Source organism: Pyrus communis, chromosome 8 (assembly GCF_963583255.1).
Source record: "Pyrus communis chromosome 8, drPyrComm1.1, whole genome shotgun sequence".
NCBI lineage: Eukaryota > Viridiplantae > Streptophyta > Magnoliopsida > Rosales > Rosaceae > Pyrus > Pyrus communis.
Genome location: NC_084810.1, coordinates 1,250,613 through 1,270,341, shown reverse-complemented (window position 1 = coordinate 1,270,341; position 19,729 = coordinate 1,250,613). Strand labels below are relative to the sequence as shown.

At 34.6% G+C, this 19,729-nt stretch overlaps 1 protein-coding gene across 1 annotated transcript; it reads right to left on the bottom strand.

The window, feature by feature from the left end:
• Nucleotides 1-13,141: 13,141 nt before the first annotated feature.
• On the bottom strand, nt 13,142-17,247 carry LOC137742479 (RNA-binding protein BRN1-like). The gene is made up of 9 exons (XM_068482360.1): nt 16,986-17,247; nt 16,690-16,772; nt 15,409-15,460; nt 15,126-15,251; nt 14,945-15,024; nt 14,435-14,611; nt 13,901-14,231; nt 13,665-13,808; nt 13,142-13,583 (listed from the first exon to the last, which is right to left on the bottom strand). Exons 1-9 carry the CDS (start codon nt 17,158-17,160, stop codon nt 13,456-13,458), a joined length of 1,296 nt encoding a protein of 431 aa, XP_068338461.1. The 5' UTR covers nt 17,161-17,247; the 3' UTR covers nt 13,142-13,455.
• Nucleotides 17,248-19,729: the final 2,482 nt, after the last annotated feature.

The window sequence follows — 19,729 nt, the reverse complement described above, 5'->3', positions numbered from 1 at the left end:
ATTCGAAACATGAAGAGTAAGTCTACTCCCTTTAAGGCTGTGCAAAAGTAGGGGTATAGGCCTATATATATTACAGAGAAACGTGGGCTGTCTTGTTTTGACACTCAAAAGTCCTGGGGTCCTATCTTCCCAGGTCGATCTAATTTTAATCAAAATCATGGAAAAATTATAATAAAAAATAAATGGAAAAGAGAGTATTTTTTGAAAAAGACCTGCATAAATACTAGAATATAAACCATGTGAGTTGGCTGGCTGACTTCTAGAAGAAAACGATATACAACTAAGCTTTTGTCTGCTAAAAATGGCCAACAGAATTTACCTAATCTTCCAGAAGGAGGGAACAGTTTAACCCTAGTTGGCTTCTACGTGTCTGAAACGTGGGCCGCCTAATTTCATCAACTTGATTTACTGTGCTCATGCATGGTTCTGAAATGTTCTAGTATGTTTTAGAGCACTAAATATAAACGTTGTTTCTCTTGCATTTGCTTTTACTGGTAGTGCGGGAGAGATTTTTTACTATATCAGAAACACGATTTGGTACACCAAGTCTCGTACTTGTTTTTGGAATTTTTTTTCCGGGTTATTAGTGAAGTTTTCTTTTAGGTTTTACTATAGTAATTTCTTACTATTGTTAGTTGACACAATCCCTAAAAACTATTAAGGAAATTGTTGGTCAAGACTCAAGTTTCTTTCTATGACGTGTTAGTGCTGGACCTTCTAGCTAACAGTTTTAATTTAGTTGACAAACCTAAGGAAGACTTTATCAATTATTCAAGCTTAAATAAACAATTTTTGCATTTGTTTGTTTACGACTCAGACATGTCAAGTTTGAATTGAAGAAGTAAAAACGAAGGGAAACAGAAATGACTCGTTTGGGTCAGGTTGATTATTTCAAATTTATTTACAATTTGCGTAACATGTAGTTATATGAAATACATTTAGTTCGACGTTAATTTCTAGTTTTTATGGAAAAAAATTAGCCTTGTTAATTAAAAAAAAAAAACAATACCAACAAAAATCGAACCTTATATCACTAAGTATGATTAGGTGTATGAATCCTAAAACGTTATTGCACTTATTTTTACGCCAAATCTTCTGTTAGCCTTGTTTAACAAATCTGAATTTTTTGTATCAAATTTCTTTCACCTTCTAATCATGAGTAATTTGGTAACTTTAACTTTAACACACGTAATTCCGTAGAATAATCACCAACGATGAGTCAAAACCTACATTTTTTTTTTTTTTTGGGTCAAATCAAAACCTACATATTTCGGTGGCCACGTTTGGGTGTTTCAAATATATGTATGGATAGATGATGAACCTTCCTACTTAATTAAGAAAACGTGTCCAGCCGGGAAAATAAAATAGCACTACATGGATTTTTCTGCATAAATTTCAAAGAAAGTCGACCAAGAAAAGTCTGTAGCCTGATAATTATGAGTGATGGCTAACACTTCCAACATCTCTATCCAATTAAAACATGCGTATATATGTGTGGAGTTCTTCTGCACTTAAATTTTTTTGCGTCATATCTGTGCCTTGTATATTTGGGTTACACGTATTTTATTGACTTTATTTATTTTTAGTTTTTAAACTTTTTATATGTTGAAGAGTTAACATCGTTAAGTGCGCTTTAAATGTATGGACAAGCATTAACAAATAAGATAAGTATAGAGAGGCCACAAAGAGTTTTGGGTGTTTCATATTCCATAAATTAAGTGTCAATTATAAGACAGGGGGTCCTTTTGGACCTATCTAATTAATTCACTTGATTAATTTTGATGTTAGTTGTAATTATATATTAATTTAGTGAAATTCTTGGACAAAAATGAGGTTGGTGATTGTTGAAACTGAGCTATACCAAGTCCAAGTTTTAAAATATATTAATAAAAATAATTTTACGTGTTATAGTTTTGAGAAAAATAACGAAATTTCACGTGTTATATATTAATTTTGATGTTATAATTTGATCATTGTCAAATTAACTTTCTTCAAGAGATAAATCGTATATACCAAAACCCTTACTTCCATTTCCTGCAAGATTTGTCAAATTGATTTGTTGGGAAAGGAACACAGCAGAACAACACCCATGATCATCGGTCAACCCTTCAAGTCAGTTGGCGCATTGATGTTCACAAAACCTACCATTCATCAATATTTCCAAATTTGATGACTGGGAGTTAAGTCATAATTTCAAATTCAAGCTTGTTAACATCTTTACACAATAGGAAATTTGGCATACAAGCTACTGATAGAGTTTTACTTCCCTGAAAAATTGTTGTAAAAATTTTCTTTACAACTATGGATTAAACCCAATTAAACAACCCAACTCACAGCTTAAAACATGAAAGTCTCATTTGGAAGTACTTTTAAAATAGCTGAAAGTGTTTGTTTGGGACCAATTCTTAGTAAAGCATGTGAATCTTGGAAAAACACTTGAAGTTCTCCCTATAAGAGGTACCAGTTATGTGCTCCTTGCAGGAAGCACTTTCAGTGCTTTAGAACTTAAAAAAATTTTCTCTAAAACCGCTTTCAGTCATTTTAAAAGCACTTCCAAATGAGTACATATATAAAATCTGCTTTGAGTTGTTTGAGAAAGTTACTAAGAGTGTCTACGTAACTTAATAATTTTTTAAGTCCCTACTAGTAATATTCAACAAAAGGAAAAACCTCAAATAGGTCATTAATTAGTTAATAAACTTGATATACACTATAATGGTTGGCCTCCACAGCCACACAGCAACTAGTTGCATTTTAATTAGATTAAAATTAAGGTTAGTATATACTTAATCAGTGTCCTCTTTTTCCCTTTTTTTTTTTTTTTTTGTAGGAGTACTCAGTCTTCTCTGCTAGCTGTGCTAGTATGTATATTTATTAGAAGTCTACTTTCTTTGTTTGTTAGTGTTCAAGCGTGTGACACCAAAATCTCATATTCCCATGAACAATAATGCAGACGGCATCTTTCATTGAGGAATTTCTAAAATAATTATTTGAGATACATCTTGTGGCGTTTATTTTGTAACTTTCCTCAACGATCTAAACTGTTTATATTTTAGTACATTATTTATAGACGACGTTCATTCTAGAACCAACTATCAGAACACAAGTGGTCAAATATTTGGAAAAAAAAAAAAAATTTAACCATTAGATGTTATAATACTTAATGTACTAAGTCGTATTCCTGGTCTACTAAAAATTTATCATATTGCGGGTTATTAGTGAAGTTTCCTTTTGCTTGTTTACTATAGATTCAGTTCTCACTATTGTTAGTTGACAGTACAATCCCAAAAAACTATTGAGGAAATTGTTGGCCAAAACTCAATTCTTTCTACGACGTGTTACTACTGGACCTTCTAGCTAATTAACAATTTTAATGTAGTTCAAACCTAAGGATGACTTCATAAACAAGTCAAGAATATTGCATCACCTAATGGAAAATAAACCATTTTTGCATTTGTTTGTTTACGACTCAGACAAGTCAAGCTTGAATTGAATGAGAAAACGAAAGAAAACAGATATGACTCGTTTGCTTAGAGTTGATTATTACAAATTCATTTACAAATTGCGTTACATCTAATTATTTGAAATACGTGCAGTCTGAGATGTTAATTTTCTAATTTTTATAGCAAATATTTAGCCTTGTTTATCAAATCTAAAATTTTTTTATCGAATTTCCTTCACTTTCTAATCACGAGTTTAAAAACTTAAACTTGAACGCATGTAATTACGTCGAACAATCACCAAAGATGAGTCAAAACCTACATATTTGGGGTGTCCACGTTTGGATGTTTCAAATATATGTTGCATAGATGATGAACTTTCCTACTTATAATTAAGAAAACGTGTCCGGGAAAATAAAAAGCACTAGTAGATTTTGCTGCTTAAATTTCAAAGAAATAAAGTCGACGAAAAAAAGTGTAGCCTGATACACTTCGAATATCTATATCCAATAATAGTAAAACATACATGATATATCTGCGGAGTTCAAATCTTATGCACTCTATGACATTTTTGTGCTCTGTCTACTTAAGTTACACGCGTATTGACTTAAATTATCTTTAGTTCTATTTTATAATATGAACAGTTAGTGTTATTAAGTAGGGTGTAAATGTAGGGCTGGGTTTGGTTCAAAACGGTTCGGTTCGGTTCATTTTTTTTTCAGTTCGGTTTTTTTCGGTTTCGGTTTTTCCGGTTCGGTTTTTTATTTTTATTTTTAAATGATGTAAATGGAAGGAACCTACCTATCAACCTCCCAGTTCTCATATATCAGAGAATTGAGAGCCTCAAAATCCTGAATATATTCAAGTAATTCAACTACTTGTGATCAAGCAGAACGAATTCAAATTTTCAAAAGTTAAGCAAATACATAAACATATATTCTTCAAGGAAATGTACATCTCCAAGATTCAAAATTCAAAAACTTTAAAATTTACAAAATCATGAAATAACTCAACAAATTAACTGATCGATGCAAATCAAAAAAAAAAAAAAAAAAAAGCAATTGGGTTCTTCTAAATACCATAATCGGACTTCAATAGTTCATGCCCAGTGCCCACATTCAAATTCATAGTCAAGTCCACAATAGATCTAGAAAATTCCAAAATATATTCAGAGAAAAATACAAACTTTTTCACCTTAAATTACATAAATTTCAAATGGGTAACCATACAATTAAAAACCTATGAACTGACAAATAAATAAAACCACAACCTTTGTTGCAGCGATATCGTTATGATCGTTGCAAGCTCTTTCAATTCCTCTTTTCGTCGGATCTCGAAAAGGGCGAGGGAAAATCATGGTTTGGAAGAAGGAATCTGCGAGGAGGACAGGAGAAAACTGGAGAGAGAGTGATTTGGAGGAAGAGAGGAAGGAGAGGGGGAGAGAGAGAGAGAGAGAGAGAGAGAGAGGAAGCAAAGGCAAAGAGGAAGCAGCGGACGGAACAGAGAGGTGTTTGAGATCTGAAATGAAATGGGAGTGAGATGGCTAGGGTTTGTAAAGTTAAGAAATTTTATAAAGCATTAAACATAAGAAACCTATAAATAAATGACTGGTACAATTATAACAACACAAAGCCTACAGTCAAGTTGGCTTGCAACAACCAACCCCAACCCGCAGGGAAGGGGTTCAAACCCTGTTAGCAACATATATTTTTTAGTATTTATATATGAATTTTTTTCGGTTCGGTTCAGTCCGGTTCGGTTTCCAAACCTCAAAAACCGAAACCGAACCAGCCAAATTTGGTTCGGTTTGGTAGTTTCGGTTCCGTTTTTTTCGGCCTCGGTTCGGTTTGGTTTTCGGTTTTTTTCGGTTTTTGGTTTTTTGAACCCACCCCTATGTAAATGTATGGTCAGATGTCAACAAATAAGATAAGCACATAGAGGTCACAAAGGATTTTGGCAAAAAAATTGAACTCTTATGTGTGTTCATATTCCATAAATTAAGTGTCAATTATAAGACAGGAAGTCTGATGTTAATTGTAATATATTTAGTCATATTCTTGGGCAAAAATGAGGTTGTTGAATGTTGAACTGAGCTATATACCAGCTGAAAAACCGATGCAGATCGTTTTCAAATTAACTTCTCCTAGAGATAAATATGTCTACCAAAACCCTTTCTTCCATTTCCTGCAAGATTTGTCAAATTGATGTTGGATTTTCATCCGTGCGTCTCGGAGTTTTGGTTTTCACCCATACGTCTCGGGTTCGAAACTCTCTCATTTTTTAAATTATTGTAATAGTTTCGAATCATTTCATCTCTTCTTAATAATAATAAAATTAACCCATGATCCTTCATGGCATTTGCCGCATTGGTATTCACAAAACCTACCATGCATCAATATTATTATTCTTTCCACAATATTCCAAAATCCGTTCTATAAGCATCTTAAATATATATTTCATTTGATGCAAAACTTGCGAATTTGATGACTGGGAATTAAGACATAATTTGATCAAATTCGAGCTTTTTATTGTCTTTATACAAAAGGGAATTTGACATACAAGCTACTCAAAAAAAAAAAAAAAAAAAAAAAATCCCTAAAAAATTGTAGTAAACTGTTCTTTACAACAAAGGATAAAACCCAACAAAACAACCCAACTCACAGCTTAAAACACGAAGCCTTTTCAATTTTTTTTGGGTAACAGAAAGTTTAGAGGGAGGGAAGGCTATCCCGTTCCAGGATTATGACATACATACCACAATTCTCTTACTCGAACCTAATGCTCAGTCTAACAAAGAGAACGATTCTTATCAACTCAACCAAACCACATTGGTACCTTAATTATATATTTATTTTCAATATAAACTCTGCCCTTAATTAGTTGTTAGAGAAAAATATTAAGAGTTTCTAAGCAACTTAATAATACTTCAAGTCCCTACTTGTACTATTCTATAACAAGGAAAAACTGCTCAAATAGGTCATGAGTTAATTAACTAAATATAATGGTTGGCCTCCACACTCCACAGGACCAGACAGCAACTAGTTGCATGTTAATTAGATTAAAATTAAGGTTAGTATATACTTAATCACTATTTTTCCCTTATTTTTTCAAGTCGTTGTACTTAGTCTTCTCTGCTCAGCTGTGCTAGTTTATTTTTTAGAAATCTGCTTTGTTTGTTAGTGTTGACATCAACGTCTTACATTCCCTTGAACAATAGGCAGTGGGAATTAGGGTTTTGAATAGGTCCAACTTGAGAGCTCGGTCATGATGATCTTGCATTACATATTTCAAACGTGAATTTTACGCCGTAGCCTTCACAAGTTTCGAAGATGTATATAGAGATCGAGACAGTGATTCCTTAAATAATTATCTGTGAGTCACCTCGTGACACTCATTTTGTAATTTTTCTCAACGATTCAAATTATTTATATTTAAATACATCATTCATAGATTATCGTTGCAAAAAATAAATAAATTTAAAACCATTTAAACATCCAATTATAGTGAAGAAAATAGACGAATACGGTTTTTAAAAGAAACACTATTATGACTACTATTTAATCCAAGGGTCAAATGGTTTTGGATTTGGGTGATTTGTTTTGTAGAGATGATCTTTGAATGAAGACTTAAAAGCTGAATGGTTGGGTCGTTGAAATACCCCCTATAAATAATCCTTCAAGTATATGGCATACGATCGGGGACATCTTTTTTTGATACACTTTGTAGGGAAACTTTGTAAATTTTTTCACGGATCTAAATTGCCTATCTTTTAGGTATTTCTTTAAAGATCATGTTTATTAAAAATCACCTAAATCTGAAATTATATGACCGTCTGATTAAATGATAATATTTTAAATGTTTCTTTTCAAAACCGTATCGTCCATTTTATTCACTACAAATGAATGTCATAATGATTTTGAATTTGTCTAGTTTTTTGTAAAAATGATCTATGAATAGTGAATTGAAATATAAACAGTTTGAATCCTTAATAAAATTACAAAATCAACCCTACAAAATATGTGTTAAAAATGAGTGTCCTCCAATCTTATAACCCGTATATAAATGCAATATTGGGGGCGCCCGCGGGGTGGGTGGGGGAAGAGAGAAACTCAATCAAGGTACGAGATTTGAATGCCTTTTGTCAGTTGGTGAATGTGTCGTGTGGGTGTGGGAACGTACACAGAGCTTATTTGTCATTTGGTCCAAAACTTGCTGCAAATATGAAGCTCTTGACTTTTGTGGCAGCTAGCTGGCGGGCTGGCGGGCTGGCGGGCTGCCGGCAAAAACCCTAATCATCGAGTCGCAAATTTGCAATCACAAAAAGCCAACGGTATCTTTACGATGTTGATATATGCACAACTTTCAACTTTTTTTTAGCATTTGGAGCTGTTTCATTGGTTTAAATGGAAGTGGCTTGACCTCCCCAACTTGGATAAGTCATCTATTTCTCACTCGTTCTTCGTTTTGAGACAACTATTTTTGAGCTAATTAAGTACGTACTGTTTAGTTATATAATCCACGTTTTATTCCTAAGTTAAGCTTGAACAAGTTCGAATTTCTCTGTTCGTAATTTAAATTAAATTAGAATATTGTTTAATTATATATATGATGTACTATGATCAACCCTATCTCGTATACGGAGGGATTAAAGTCAACAGAAAACAAAAAACAAGGGGTGCATTTGAAAAAAATCGAATAGAATATGGTAATCCGTGGGGCGATTTGCTTCCATGCATAATGGATGGACTGATATTGTTGGCCAAAGTCGGAGAATTCCTCTGAATGAATAAGATATTTCTTCTTATTAATTTTTATAGAAAACTTCATTTTAATCATTGACAAAGATAACTTTTAGATTAAAATCATGAGTAAGATCAAAATCTAATTTTAGTCCATTGATACATTAATAATCTCATTTATTAATTTTAATTTTAATTTTTATTTACTTCACTTCTTTTTCTAGTCGTTCCGTTCTGTCGATCGATGGTAGTATAAGAGATTCTTCGGAATTTAGCTCTAACTTTCCTTGCCCATCCTTTTCGAATGATTCAGTGTATTTCTCTTTTTCTTCCTAATTTTTAATGTATTAATTTTATTTCATTTTCATTTCATTTATTGTAATATATTTTATTGTAAACATTTAGATAAACTAATTTTTGTTACACAATATATTTCGATGTACTTTGTCTTCTTCATTTAGATACATTAAATTTATTATAATACATTTCGATGCATAGATTTAGGTACATACATTTATATACAAACATTTAGGTACATTAATTCAATATAATACATTTTGGTGCTAACATTTTGATATACACTTTTAGGTACATTAATTTAATATAATACATTTATGTGCATATATTTCGGTACTAACATTTAAATACATTAGTTCTGTCACATCCTAGCCCAGCTCAACTCCACCGTAGCAGGATATCGTTCGCTTTGGGTCCCGACCACGCCCTCACGGTTTTGTTTCTGAGAACTCACACGAGAACTTTCCAGGGGGGACATCCATCCTAGGATTGCTCTTGCTCGAATTGACTTAACTTCAGAGTTCCGATGGAATCCGAAGCCAGTGAGTTCCCAAAATGCCTCGTGCTATATGGAGGTGGGCATGTACATATAAGGCACATCACCCCCTCTCCGATGGTCAATGTAGGATGTTACAATTTCAATATAATACATTTCGGTACACACATTTCAGTATTAATATTTAGGTAAATTAATTGAGTCTTTCAAGTTTAAATAATGTTAAATAAAATTAATAAATAAAAAAACTCTTTTTTGGACTCTGACATGGTTTTAATTATGAAACCACCCAAGGTGGACGGATGATGTGAAAGAGCAGAGGTGAAGTGGACGGTTTGATGATTTTAGTAATGAAAACCACCCACTATGTGGGCTTTTTATATTTTTAAAAGTTTGGTGTGTGTGTACACACACATATATAAATCTTATATAAATTATAAATTATTTAGATAATATTTTATTTTTTTTCCTAGGCAAGTATATCATATATGTACAAAAAAAACATTCACATATGTATGGTTTTCTATAAGAAATAGGGAATTGTTATTAGCACTCCAAGAATCTCATTTTACACTCCTATCTTTCTATATTTGGAAAGAAAAATACACTTGTGAGAAGTGTAGAATGAGATTTTTGAAGTGCCAATAACACTTTCCAAGAAATAACATATTAGTCAATAATTATGATATAATAAACTTAATTAATTCATAAAATATATAAGAAATTTACCTAAATCCGCCTAGGCGCTAGGCGCTAGTTTGCCACCCGACTAGCGCCTAGCATTTTTTAGAACCTTGCTAAAAACATTTTTATCAAAAGTGTTTTCGATCATTTTAAAAGCAATTTCAAACAAACCGTAAATTTAAATACACACATACGTATGTCCTTCTCGTTGTAATTCTCCGCTCTATATATCCACTACTCGATTTTCAGAAAGGTAAAGCAATATTGTGATCCATTTTTGGTAAATCTACCACCAGAATTCTCGGCGTAGGAAGTCGTCCATATATTATTTCATTTAATAAGTCAATAAGTTCATGCTCTCATCAAAAGCTTTTTCCAGAAAGTTGCTTCTCATCAAAAGTCAAATGTTGTTAAGAACATAAGTTCATATAAATACAGTACACCATGTGCAACACCATATGAACACAAATATTAAAGGTATATTTATCGATTTGTCTCCTGAATTTGTATAGAGGTGCCAATTGACAAATACCTCAATATTAAAAGGCAATCCACAACTCAAAGTATACTCGGTTCTAGAAAAATAGAAAAAAGTGTCTTTGTATTATTAAGAACTTATTAATAAGTAATATTTGGGACATAAATCCACTCTGTATCTCACAGTTCTGAGTCCAAGGACCAAGCAATTCAGACCACTCAAATTGAATTAACTCATTTTGCTAGCCTACCTAACACAAATCAAGGGCTCGGATTTCCTAATCTTAGACTTCGGACGCTAAAGCCTGGAGAGGATCCAAATTCCATTTGTTGTCTATAAGAAGAAAAAACAAAACTTTTGTTTGTTTCTCTCCTTGTGTTAGAGGAACAGAAAAAAAAAAAAAAAAAGAAAAAGAAAAAAGAGGTATCTAAGATGGTGCAAGTAAAGTTGTAATGACTTGACAAAGGATGAGAAAAAGGAGAGAATATTGCCCAGAATTCGACATTAAGCTTTTGAGTTTGAAAATTGTACTGATGTGGGGAAATCATGAGCAAGGAGATTGAGACAATGAGAGAGAATGTGGACGGGGCACGAAGAGAGTGATCGAGAGAGCTTGGAATTTGATACGAAAAAAGAAAAGAAAAGAAACAACTTGCCAAGATGTTTGTTGATATGCAATCAGTATTTGGTATCAATACATCAATATAACGTTGTGTATATAAGGCTAGTATTCGATTGCAAGATTGTCGTTTGAGTCCCTCCGTGTATCACATCGCGTCACTTTTGAATCGCTCATATTGTATGTTTACTTAAATGTTTCAAAGCCGTAAAATATAGAACACATTTTTTTTTAATTTATTATTAAGGGAGGGAAACTGTTTTATTATTTGAGAGAGAAAAAACTTTAAACCCGGACGCATAGGTGAAAACCTAACTCCCTATCCACTCATGCAAATACAAAATACATTTTGTTGGTGATAGAAGATCAATCATCACGTAAAAATAAACATTATGAATTCCACCCAATTGCTGCTGATGGAAAATTAGTCGTCGCGTAATGAGAGAGACATAAAAAAGAAGAGTATAAAACCCGTTACAATTATAACTTTTTCCCCACCACCAAAGTGGGCCTTGACAACAACTATAACGTACTCTTTCACAACAAATTATGAGATTGTTTTTAGTTAAATTGAGCATATATAATATAACCTTTACAACTCACAAGAACACTTTTTGCTATTACCATAAAATGTAGAGAGATACAATCTATCTACCATTTCTGTGCGGTGAAGCTTAGAGATGCAGAATTGGAGTTCCATATGGTAAAAAAACTGAAGTCGATTGCAACAAAACGAAACGAAAAGCAACTATTCTTTTACCTAAGTAAATTGACTTGTGCTTACGGGAGGACTGGAAAGTAAAACTTTGTGACGAGACGACGGAAATATGAGAATTCATCGTTGGGCCTCAGAGATGCATCAATCAAAAAGCATAAAATGGTGGTGGGATGCGGCATCGAGCTGAAGCACCACGAAGCTTTGCTAGTTGCAGATATCAAAGTACCGATAAAAGAACATTCAGAAATTGGTCCTACTGCAGTCTGGCCGACAACCAGAACTCCACGGTAAAACCATCTATTCACAATTCAATAGAACTCCATAAATGTCATTTCGAAATTTCAAAAGGAGATCCAACAGAAGGGGGCAGAAAGGTAGCTAGTGTAGCAGGAGAGATACAGTGGTCCACATCAATGTTATAATGATAGACAAACATATGCATTTTAACAACATCAACAAGATAGTTACATTCCCGACAAACAAATGATCTCAATCCAGCTTCCTCCACATGCACCTTCAACCTAGGCAACCTTTTCCACTTCGTTCATCCTGAACCCTACTCATTATTCAATCCAAGTGATCTAAGTTTCTGCGTTTGTTATTTTTCGTTCCAAGTTATTTTGACAAAGGTCAACCCACGGTATGCGACAAGTCAATCTTTGAATCTATATAAAAGCACCAAACTCCTAACAACAATGATCAAGGAAAATATACATTCAGCAGACTCTGCATGAAAGGGTACAACAGGCGTAAACGAGAGAGAGAGAGAGAGAGAGAGAGAGATGATGTCCATAACACAAGTTAGAGAGTTCTGCTTAGAAACAATAATAATACTCAAGTCAATCAAAATTTCAAAAGGAACTATTGATGTGTCCAAGGTTATGGCATACCTTCATCAGCGACAATCTGGACTGGAATACGGGTGCTGTGAATTCTTTCATCTGCTACTGAAAACGCCTCAATCTCCTGGTAATTTGATAGTTAATAGCAAAGGAGAAAAAACTGAGGCTACAGATGCAGAGTCTACATTTACCCTACAACAACAGCAATATTTAGGCAGTTTAGTACTTGTGAATGTAGCTAAGAAGACATAAAACATGCTCAAACTTCAGTCCAACGTACATCTGCAAGAAAATGAGCCAGCCAAATCTCCAAAATTTCATAACATAGTGCCAGATACAACTTGGATAAGAACATCTTAAATCACAACCGTTGCAGCAGCAAAGTCCATGATATATGTAAAGTGCAACCGTTGCAGCAGTAAAGTCCATGAAATATATAACATATTGGAAGACAGGTATCTATTAATTGGTACGCTACAAAAATCAATATTTAACTTCCAACCTTCATGGGGAAAAAAAATATATATTAGTAGCAAGTGCTCCTCCTATCTACGACTTAAATGCTAAATAGCGAATATAGAAAAAATGAACACCCAAAGAAGAACAACAATGACTTATAAATTAAATGCACAACATTCAAATGATAACTAAGAAACAGCAGAGACAACCACTGTACCTAAAATGTAACTCTGGCACGCGTATACAACATACCTTTTCAAATAGAAGACTGCTTGTTGATTACCTACTTACTTCAACGTATGCGACATTAAAACAAGTCACCGGGATACAGCAAATGAGATAAGAAACAAAAGAAAATATGAAAATGACTTTGAACTGTGAAAATGAAAGAATTAGGGATCAAGTATACATCCAGATGTTCATGAGAGTAGAATGAATAAATTGATAGTTACTGACTAAATGAACTTTCTTGATACCCAAATTACAGATTGTATCGGCACAGTATGCACCATGAATTACAAGTTTGAGGGCTTTCAATCCCTTGAGGAAGTTACAAGAAGGATGGAATAGCCCTATAATTGCAGATCAGCTAAATCCACCCTACGATGTTGATGACGTGACTCCCATACATCCGGTTTGCATAAGACCAGAGGACTCGAATCCTTGTGTAACTCACCTTCAAATCAATATGGTTTGCTCTCTTTGTTGTCTCTCTTAAGCTGGACCTTCAATTTCTTACCCCCTAATTGGTATCCATTCATCATACTTATAGCAGATTCAGCAGACTCTGGTAAATCGTAACTTACAAATCCTGCAAACCAGAGACTGATTAGAGGTAAATATTTCCACATAACTTGCATTGCAATCAAAAGTAAGTTGAGAATATTCTCACCGAAACATTTGCTGATGCCGGTTGTTTTATCAACAAAAACCTTGGCACTCAAAACCCTACCAAATGGTTGAAAAGCATTGGCAAGCTCTTGATCTCCAAATTCTTGAGGTATGTGATAGATAAACAAATTAGCACCAGCTGGACCTAATCAAAGAAGATAAGAGTAACTGACAAAATACCACCACCAAGAACTTTATTTTTAATTTGAAAAAATAAATATATGTGTAGATAACAACCTTCAACCTGACACCCAGGGCTTTTACTAGTGCCAGGCGATGCTGGGTTAATGTTCACAACTGTAGGTGACACTGAACCAGGTGAACTCAATGGCTGGTGGCTCATTATTCCTCCAGGATACACCATCGGATGCCGAAGACCTGGAACCGCATGATAAGCAGAGCCCACATAACTCGTAGGAGGCATAGGAAAATTTCTAGGGGCAATATTGCGGGGTGTGATTCTATGCAAAGCATTTCCTTGGTTTATGGGGGGCATCATATTTTGGAAACCTTGTTGATTCTGCAGTCCAGGTAGGCGGTATGGCATGAGTCCATAAGTCCCAGGAGCCTACAGAGGAAATGAAATATGACATTACTCTATTACTACATAAGACCCTACATGGATATAAAGTCAGGAATTCATATATAGGGTAGGTCATTATACTCAGATGCCAAAGCCCAACTACAAAAGTGCTAATGGTTTCCTCACCATGCAAAACTAAACAAAGAAAAGAGTAGTTTACAGAGACATAATTGTGGAAAAAAACTGACCTGATAACCGTAACCATTATATGAGGGAACATAACCCATGGGCAAGGCTCCAAATAATGAAGGATGTGAATCACCATTTGGCTCGTTAGCAGCCTGGGAATGAGCTTTCTGAGCTCGCCGAGCTAGCCTTTCCTTTTCTGTGTCTGCCCATTTGACAACTAAAGGAACGCTTGAACCCTGATACACGAGCCATAAGAGTGGGTTATAGCCTTGTATCAATAGATCCATACTACTACCAAGTTGTCGTTATCTATAAGCAAATGTCAAGAACAAATTCAAATCAATGAGTCAATGAGTAAGCATACAAGCCTTTTTATTAATTTGATACGTAAGGATAATTAGACAAAGTCTTTGATGGCTGACTTATCATCCATCATTATGGTCCCCTTCAATCAGAAAAAATAAAATGTTTCTGCCAATGTAATAGAATACAGAACATCCAATACTACGTGCATATTAACAGTTTTCAATATACATTTCCAGCCACCAAAATATGCATCAGACACAAACCTCCATTTTATACTTTGCATTGATGGCTTCGAGGGCAGCAAGAGCTTGGTGTTTTGTCTCATACTTTAAGAATGCACAGCCTGCCAAAAGAAAAGGGCATGGAAAATTCATTTATTAGTTGACAATCAGTATATTTTAGTGTTTGCCTAGGAATAAACCAACCCCGAGGGAAAAAACATACCTTTGCTCGTTTGCTGAGAACCTCTTAATATTTGTAGGTCCTTTACTGTCCCATATTGAGAGAAAAGATCAGAAACTTCAACTTCGGAAACATTCTTTGGAAGCATACCAATAAAGAGCTTGTGTTCTGGATTACAGGGGAAGGCAAAGATTATTAATTAGGGTTCGTATAATAATCAATAAATAAATGTGATGAACAAAAAAAATACACAATAAGCATTGGTTCAACAAAACTTCCTAGGAACAAGACATATCAGTAATTAAATCATGAAAATGTATTATACCTAATCTTTCCAACTCGCCATCAGCATACTTCACTTGCAAAGGACTAGATGCCTGGATTGGACAGAAAGAACAGGGTAGCTTCGAATCAGGCTGAGAATAACAAACACAACAAGAGGAACTAAAAGCACAAACTGCAAAAAGTTGGCACCAGCCTAGGAAAAAGTGGACAGACAACAAATTTTTAGTTGACTATATGTTTTTTATCAAGTAATACATTTGTGTAAAGTCGCATTAGCAGGCATAGGCAAGAGTCCAACTGAGAATCTTGCCTGGGAAACCACTTGAAGGTCCAGCAAGGCCTACATAGGCTCCCCCAGTCGCTCTAAGACCTATGCCAGGAAAATGCCAAGTTGCATAAGCACACATTTTATATAAAATTGTCCAAATATCAATCTGCCAATCATGGATTCAAGTGGATATACTGTACCAAAAGAAGATTGCCTGCAATGTCGGACAAATTCAATACTTTACTCACATGATGTAACCCCAGTCACTGATACTCATATTTTCTGGAACAAGCATGCAGCCCTCTTCATTTAACTATTTTGTAAATTGACATCATAACCATATCGAAGTTTGTCAAAATTGTATCTTTATTTTTTTTCAGGGCACCGGTTGCACCTTAAAACTTTCATGGGGCAGAGCCAATTAAATCAGTTCATAATCTAACCCTAAACCTTTTTTTTTTTTTTTTTTTGTGGGCACTGTAGCCAATATCTCATGCATGGTCATGCTCTGATACTCTACTTTCAGTAGTCGTTAGGCTAATCCACATTACCATACGCAAATTACAACACCCATTTCATCAAATCGATTTACAACACCCTCTTGGGATTAACATCATGTCCATATCTCACCTGAAGTAAATTTGCTAGCCCTCTGCAAATGCCAAAGGAGCCTATTGCAATTTAACTAGGAATAAAAACAAAGGAACGTTCCCATGAGGCTATTCATTTCCCTTTTTCCTACGGTATATTAATTGCAGAACCCTTTGATCACAAGTGTCAACATTCTCAAATTAAGTATGTGGATACAGTTTAGTTACTGTGAAAAGTTCAAATTGCTGTGATCTGCGATCGACAAATAGTCAGACACTACGCAGCTACTCGTCCTACTATTAATTGTATAAACTTTCGAATGACTTACGAAATCATCTATTCATACTTTACCAGCTTAGATTTGAATCACATTCTCCGAAATTCAAAGCTACGAGCCTACGAACTAAAACAACAAAAGAAGCACACTTAAGTACAGTGGAAAGAGCTGCAAATTGCACTAACCCCGGGCAAAGTCGTCTTGTTATGACACGCATCGACCGCTTTATCCGCCTCCTCCCTCGACGGGCATATCACAAAGCAACACCCTGCAAACACACACACGCAAGCACAAATCCGAGCACGAAATTAGGGTTTCAAATACCAATTCAGCTACTGAACGCCACAAATCCTCCAAATCGCGGAAAATCGCACACACTAACCAAATCAAGATACGCATATGTTTCAACTCAAACCAGATTGCTAAGCGGAACAGAGAATGTAGAGAGAGAAAGAGGAGGGGAGAGAGAGAGATTTGAAACCTCTGGAAGCGCGCGTGGCCTTGTCCTTGATGATGTTGACTTCGTCGACGAGAGCGAAGTCTTTGAACATTGCGAGGAGCTGAGCCTCCGTCATGTGCTTCGGCACTTGGCCGACGAACAGCTTCACGCAGTCCTCGCCGTGCGAGTTCCTCTCCTTCTTCCCTCCTTCCGCCATTAATGCCTGCCTTCTCTCTCTCTGTCTTCCACTTTCTCTCTCTAACTTCTCGGGTTTCTTCGTTTCGTTTCTCTCTCTCTCTGTCTCTCTCTAATATTTTCTCTCATTTTTTATTTTTATTTTATTTTATTTTTCCTGCGCGGAGTCGTCGAAGGGAGAAGTTGGGGCGTTACCCGCGCATTTCAGGTTTATTTACAGGACTGCCACTTCAGACCAGTTGACATGAGTTTGAGTGAACTTACCTTTCTACCCTTTTCAAGCTTAGCCACATGATTAGGTTGTTGTTCTACTGAAATTCGCTTAAAAAAATAATATAACAATTATGATCAAGTTGTCCTACGACAAATTTTCTTCTACAAAGAGTTTAAGATTTTTCACTGTGCTTGAAATATTGTTACATGATGTTATCACTTAAGAATATTCAAATAATATTATGTTTATCTAACAGGTACATTATGTGATTTTAAATTCATTTCACACAAGTTATTTTTCGACCACAAAGATTTTTCGATATACCCTAAACAAAGATTTTCCAATCACAGAGATCATAAAGGATGATTGAGACCATACGCATGTTGAAAATTACTAAAAGCACTCAAGCAAAAAGAATGAAACACTCTCAATGCGCCCACAAACCATGCAAAGCAAAACAAAGAATAATAATTTGACCACTTAAAATGTTCTATAACATGTAATAGTGAAAAAGACTTTGTCTTCACTACCATTTTGTATACATTTTACTTTTCAAAGATAGAAGTATTGTCCTAATATGCTAATTATATTCTAAAGAAAAAAAAATCTGAAAAGGACAGAAGACAAATTTAAATATGCTTGCTTTATATTTGTGTATAAACTTGATTATTGTAAAAAAAAAAAAAAAAAAAAAAAAAAAGGGGTTCCCCACCTTGTTTCTATTTCAATTTTGGATGCTCTACGAACCTTACTGTTTGGAATTTGAGGACAAAAAATATGAAGCCTTAGTTTGTGTGAAAGAGAAATTGGAGCTCCTAGATTGTGTTTGGCAGGCTAGCATAATTGGTTAATAGGGATCTTGATATTCAATTTGAATGGTCGTGATTACTTAGTCCTTAGGTTCCAGACAGCTAATCCGAAAACAATTTTTGACCATTTTATTTTAAATTGAACAAACAATCATATGTCAAAGAGTTATTCTCCAACCATTGTTCTAGCAAATGGACCGAAGAGTAAGAGAATCTTAAATTCCACATGGCAATGGCCATTTGTGTTTGGCCCTATTGTGTTTCACCTTTTCTTGTATTGAGACAACTCTAGACATTTCCAAAATTGTATGCAGAAAATTAAAGGTATGGTGAGTCTAAGTGTGAGTGTGCGTGTGCAAGCACATGCTCATGACATTGCTCAAAAATAACACATGATTATAATAAGCCATAATTACAAAGATATATTAATGTTTAACGAACAGATCGCTTTTTGTATGACTAACATTTTAAAAATATGAGATTTTGCATTTCTTCATCACATAAAACTTCCTACCTATGTCATAAATGATATACGGCCAACTATATAGAAGAATCTACTGTAAGTTGGCTTATGTCACCTGAATCATATGCTTTGTTGAAATGTATCAATTTGCTACTTCAATTGAAATTTTTGTGACAATGTGTCACCTATAGTCATATTTAATTTATTATTTCATTCCAAAAGTTATAAGTTATTCACGTGTGATTATTGTGAAGAATATATTGACGTTTGATATATCAATACAATTATACAAACCTTTTATTTTATTTTATTAACGATCATTTTCACTAAAATTTTGGGTTAGCCGCGTTTCGAGTCGTTGACTAAATGAGATCAATGTCGTTTTCATAAGGAATTCGGACATTGCCGTGTTTTGAAAGTAAAATCTGGTGAGAATTTTGCAAGGCAAGGGGTAGGATGGAAACTAAAGAAAGAAAAGTAGGGAGGGTAGTTTGGACAAAAGGATAAATGGTAGGAGTGTAATTTAGCGCGGAAACCGCGGCAAACATATAAGCACGCCAGACTGTCCCGCCAAAGCTGCTTCTCTTCCAAGGCTCCAACAAGGTTGTCCAACAGTTACAGTGCCACGTCACTATTTTAACGGTGCAAGTTGCAGTGCTTGCACTGCTGACTGCTCTCCCTACGTTAACACAGACAAAATTTCTGACTTTCAGTTAAAAGCAAAGTAATCATCTTCGGATCCATTTCTTCTAATTCACCAAATCAGAGAATTATTTTTTACCATTAAAATTTGATTCAACAATTTTAAACAGGGAGTCAATTTAAAAGTTATAATAACTTCAGCCGTTTGATCAAATTTCAATGGAACATATTCCCTGATTTTATGAAATAGGAGGAAAGGATCGGGAGATAATCCATTTCCCAGTTAAAATTAGGCATGCATTGTTTTGGTTTTCACTCTGCGGAAATTTTTTTGAATTGAGACTTTCGTGTCATGTTGTTCGTTGGCGTGCAAAGAAATTTTGCGGATGAGCGTTTGGGATGCAAATGCGGATGTTCTCTTTGTGTGTGTCTAGCAAAGATGGTTACATAACCAAAGACAACA

Excerpts from the sequence above, each read along its gene's own strand:
- LOC137742479 (XM_068482360.1), bottom strand. The coding sequence starts at position 17,160 with ATGGCGGAAGGAGGGAAGAAGGAGAGGAACTCGCACGGCGAGGACTGC. Across the intron at positions 16,773-16,985 it reads GGCCACGCGCGCTTCCAGAG|GGTGTTGCTTTGTGATATGC; the intron begins GTTTCAAATCTC and ends GTGTGTTTGCAG. Across the intron at positions 13,809-13,900 it reads CCCTGGGTGTCAGGTTGAAG|GTCCAGCTGGTGCTAATTTG; the intron begins GTTGTTATCTAC and ends TTCTTTGATTAG.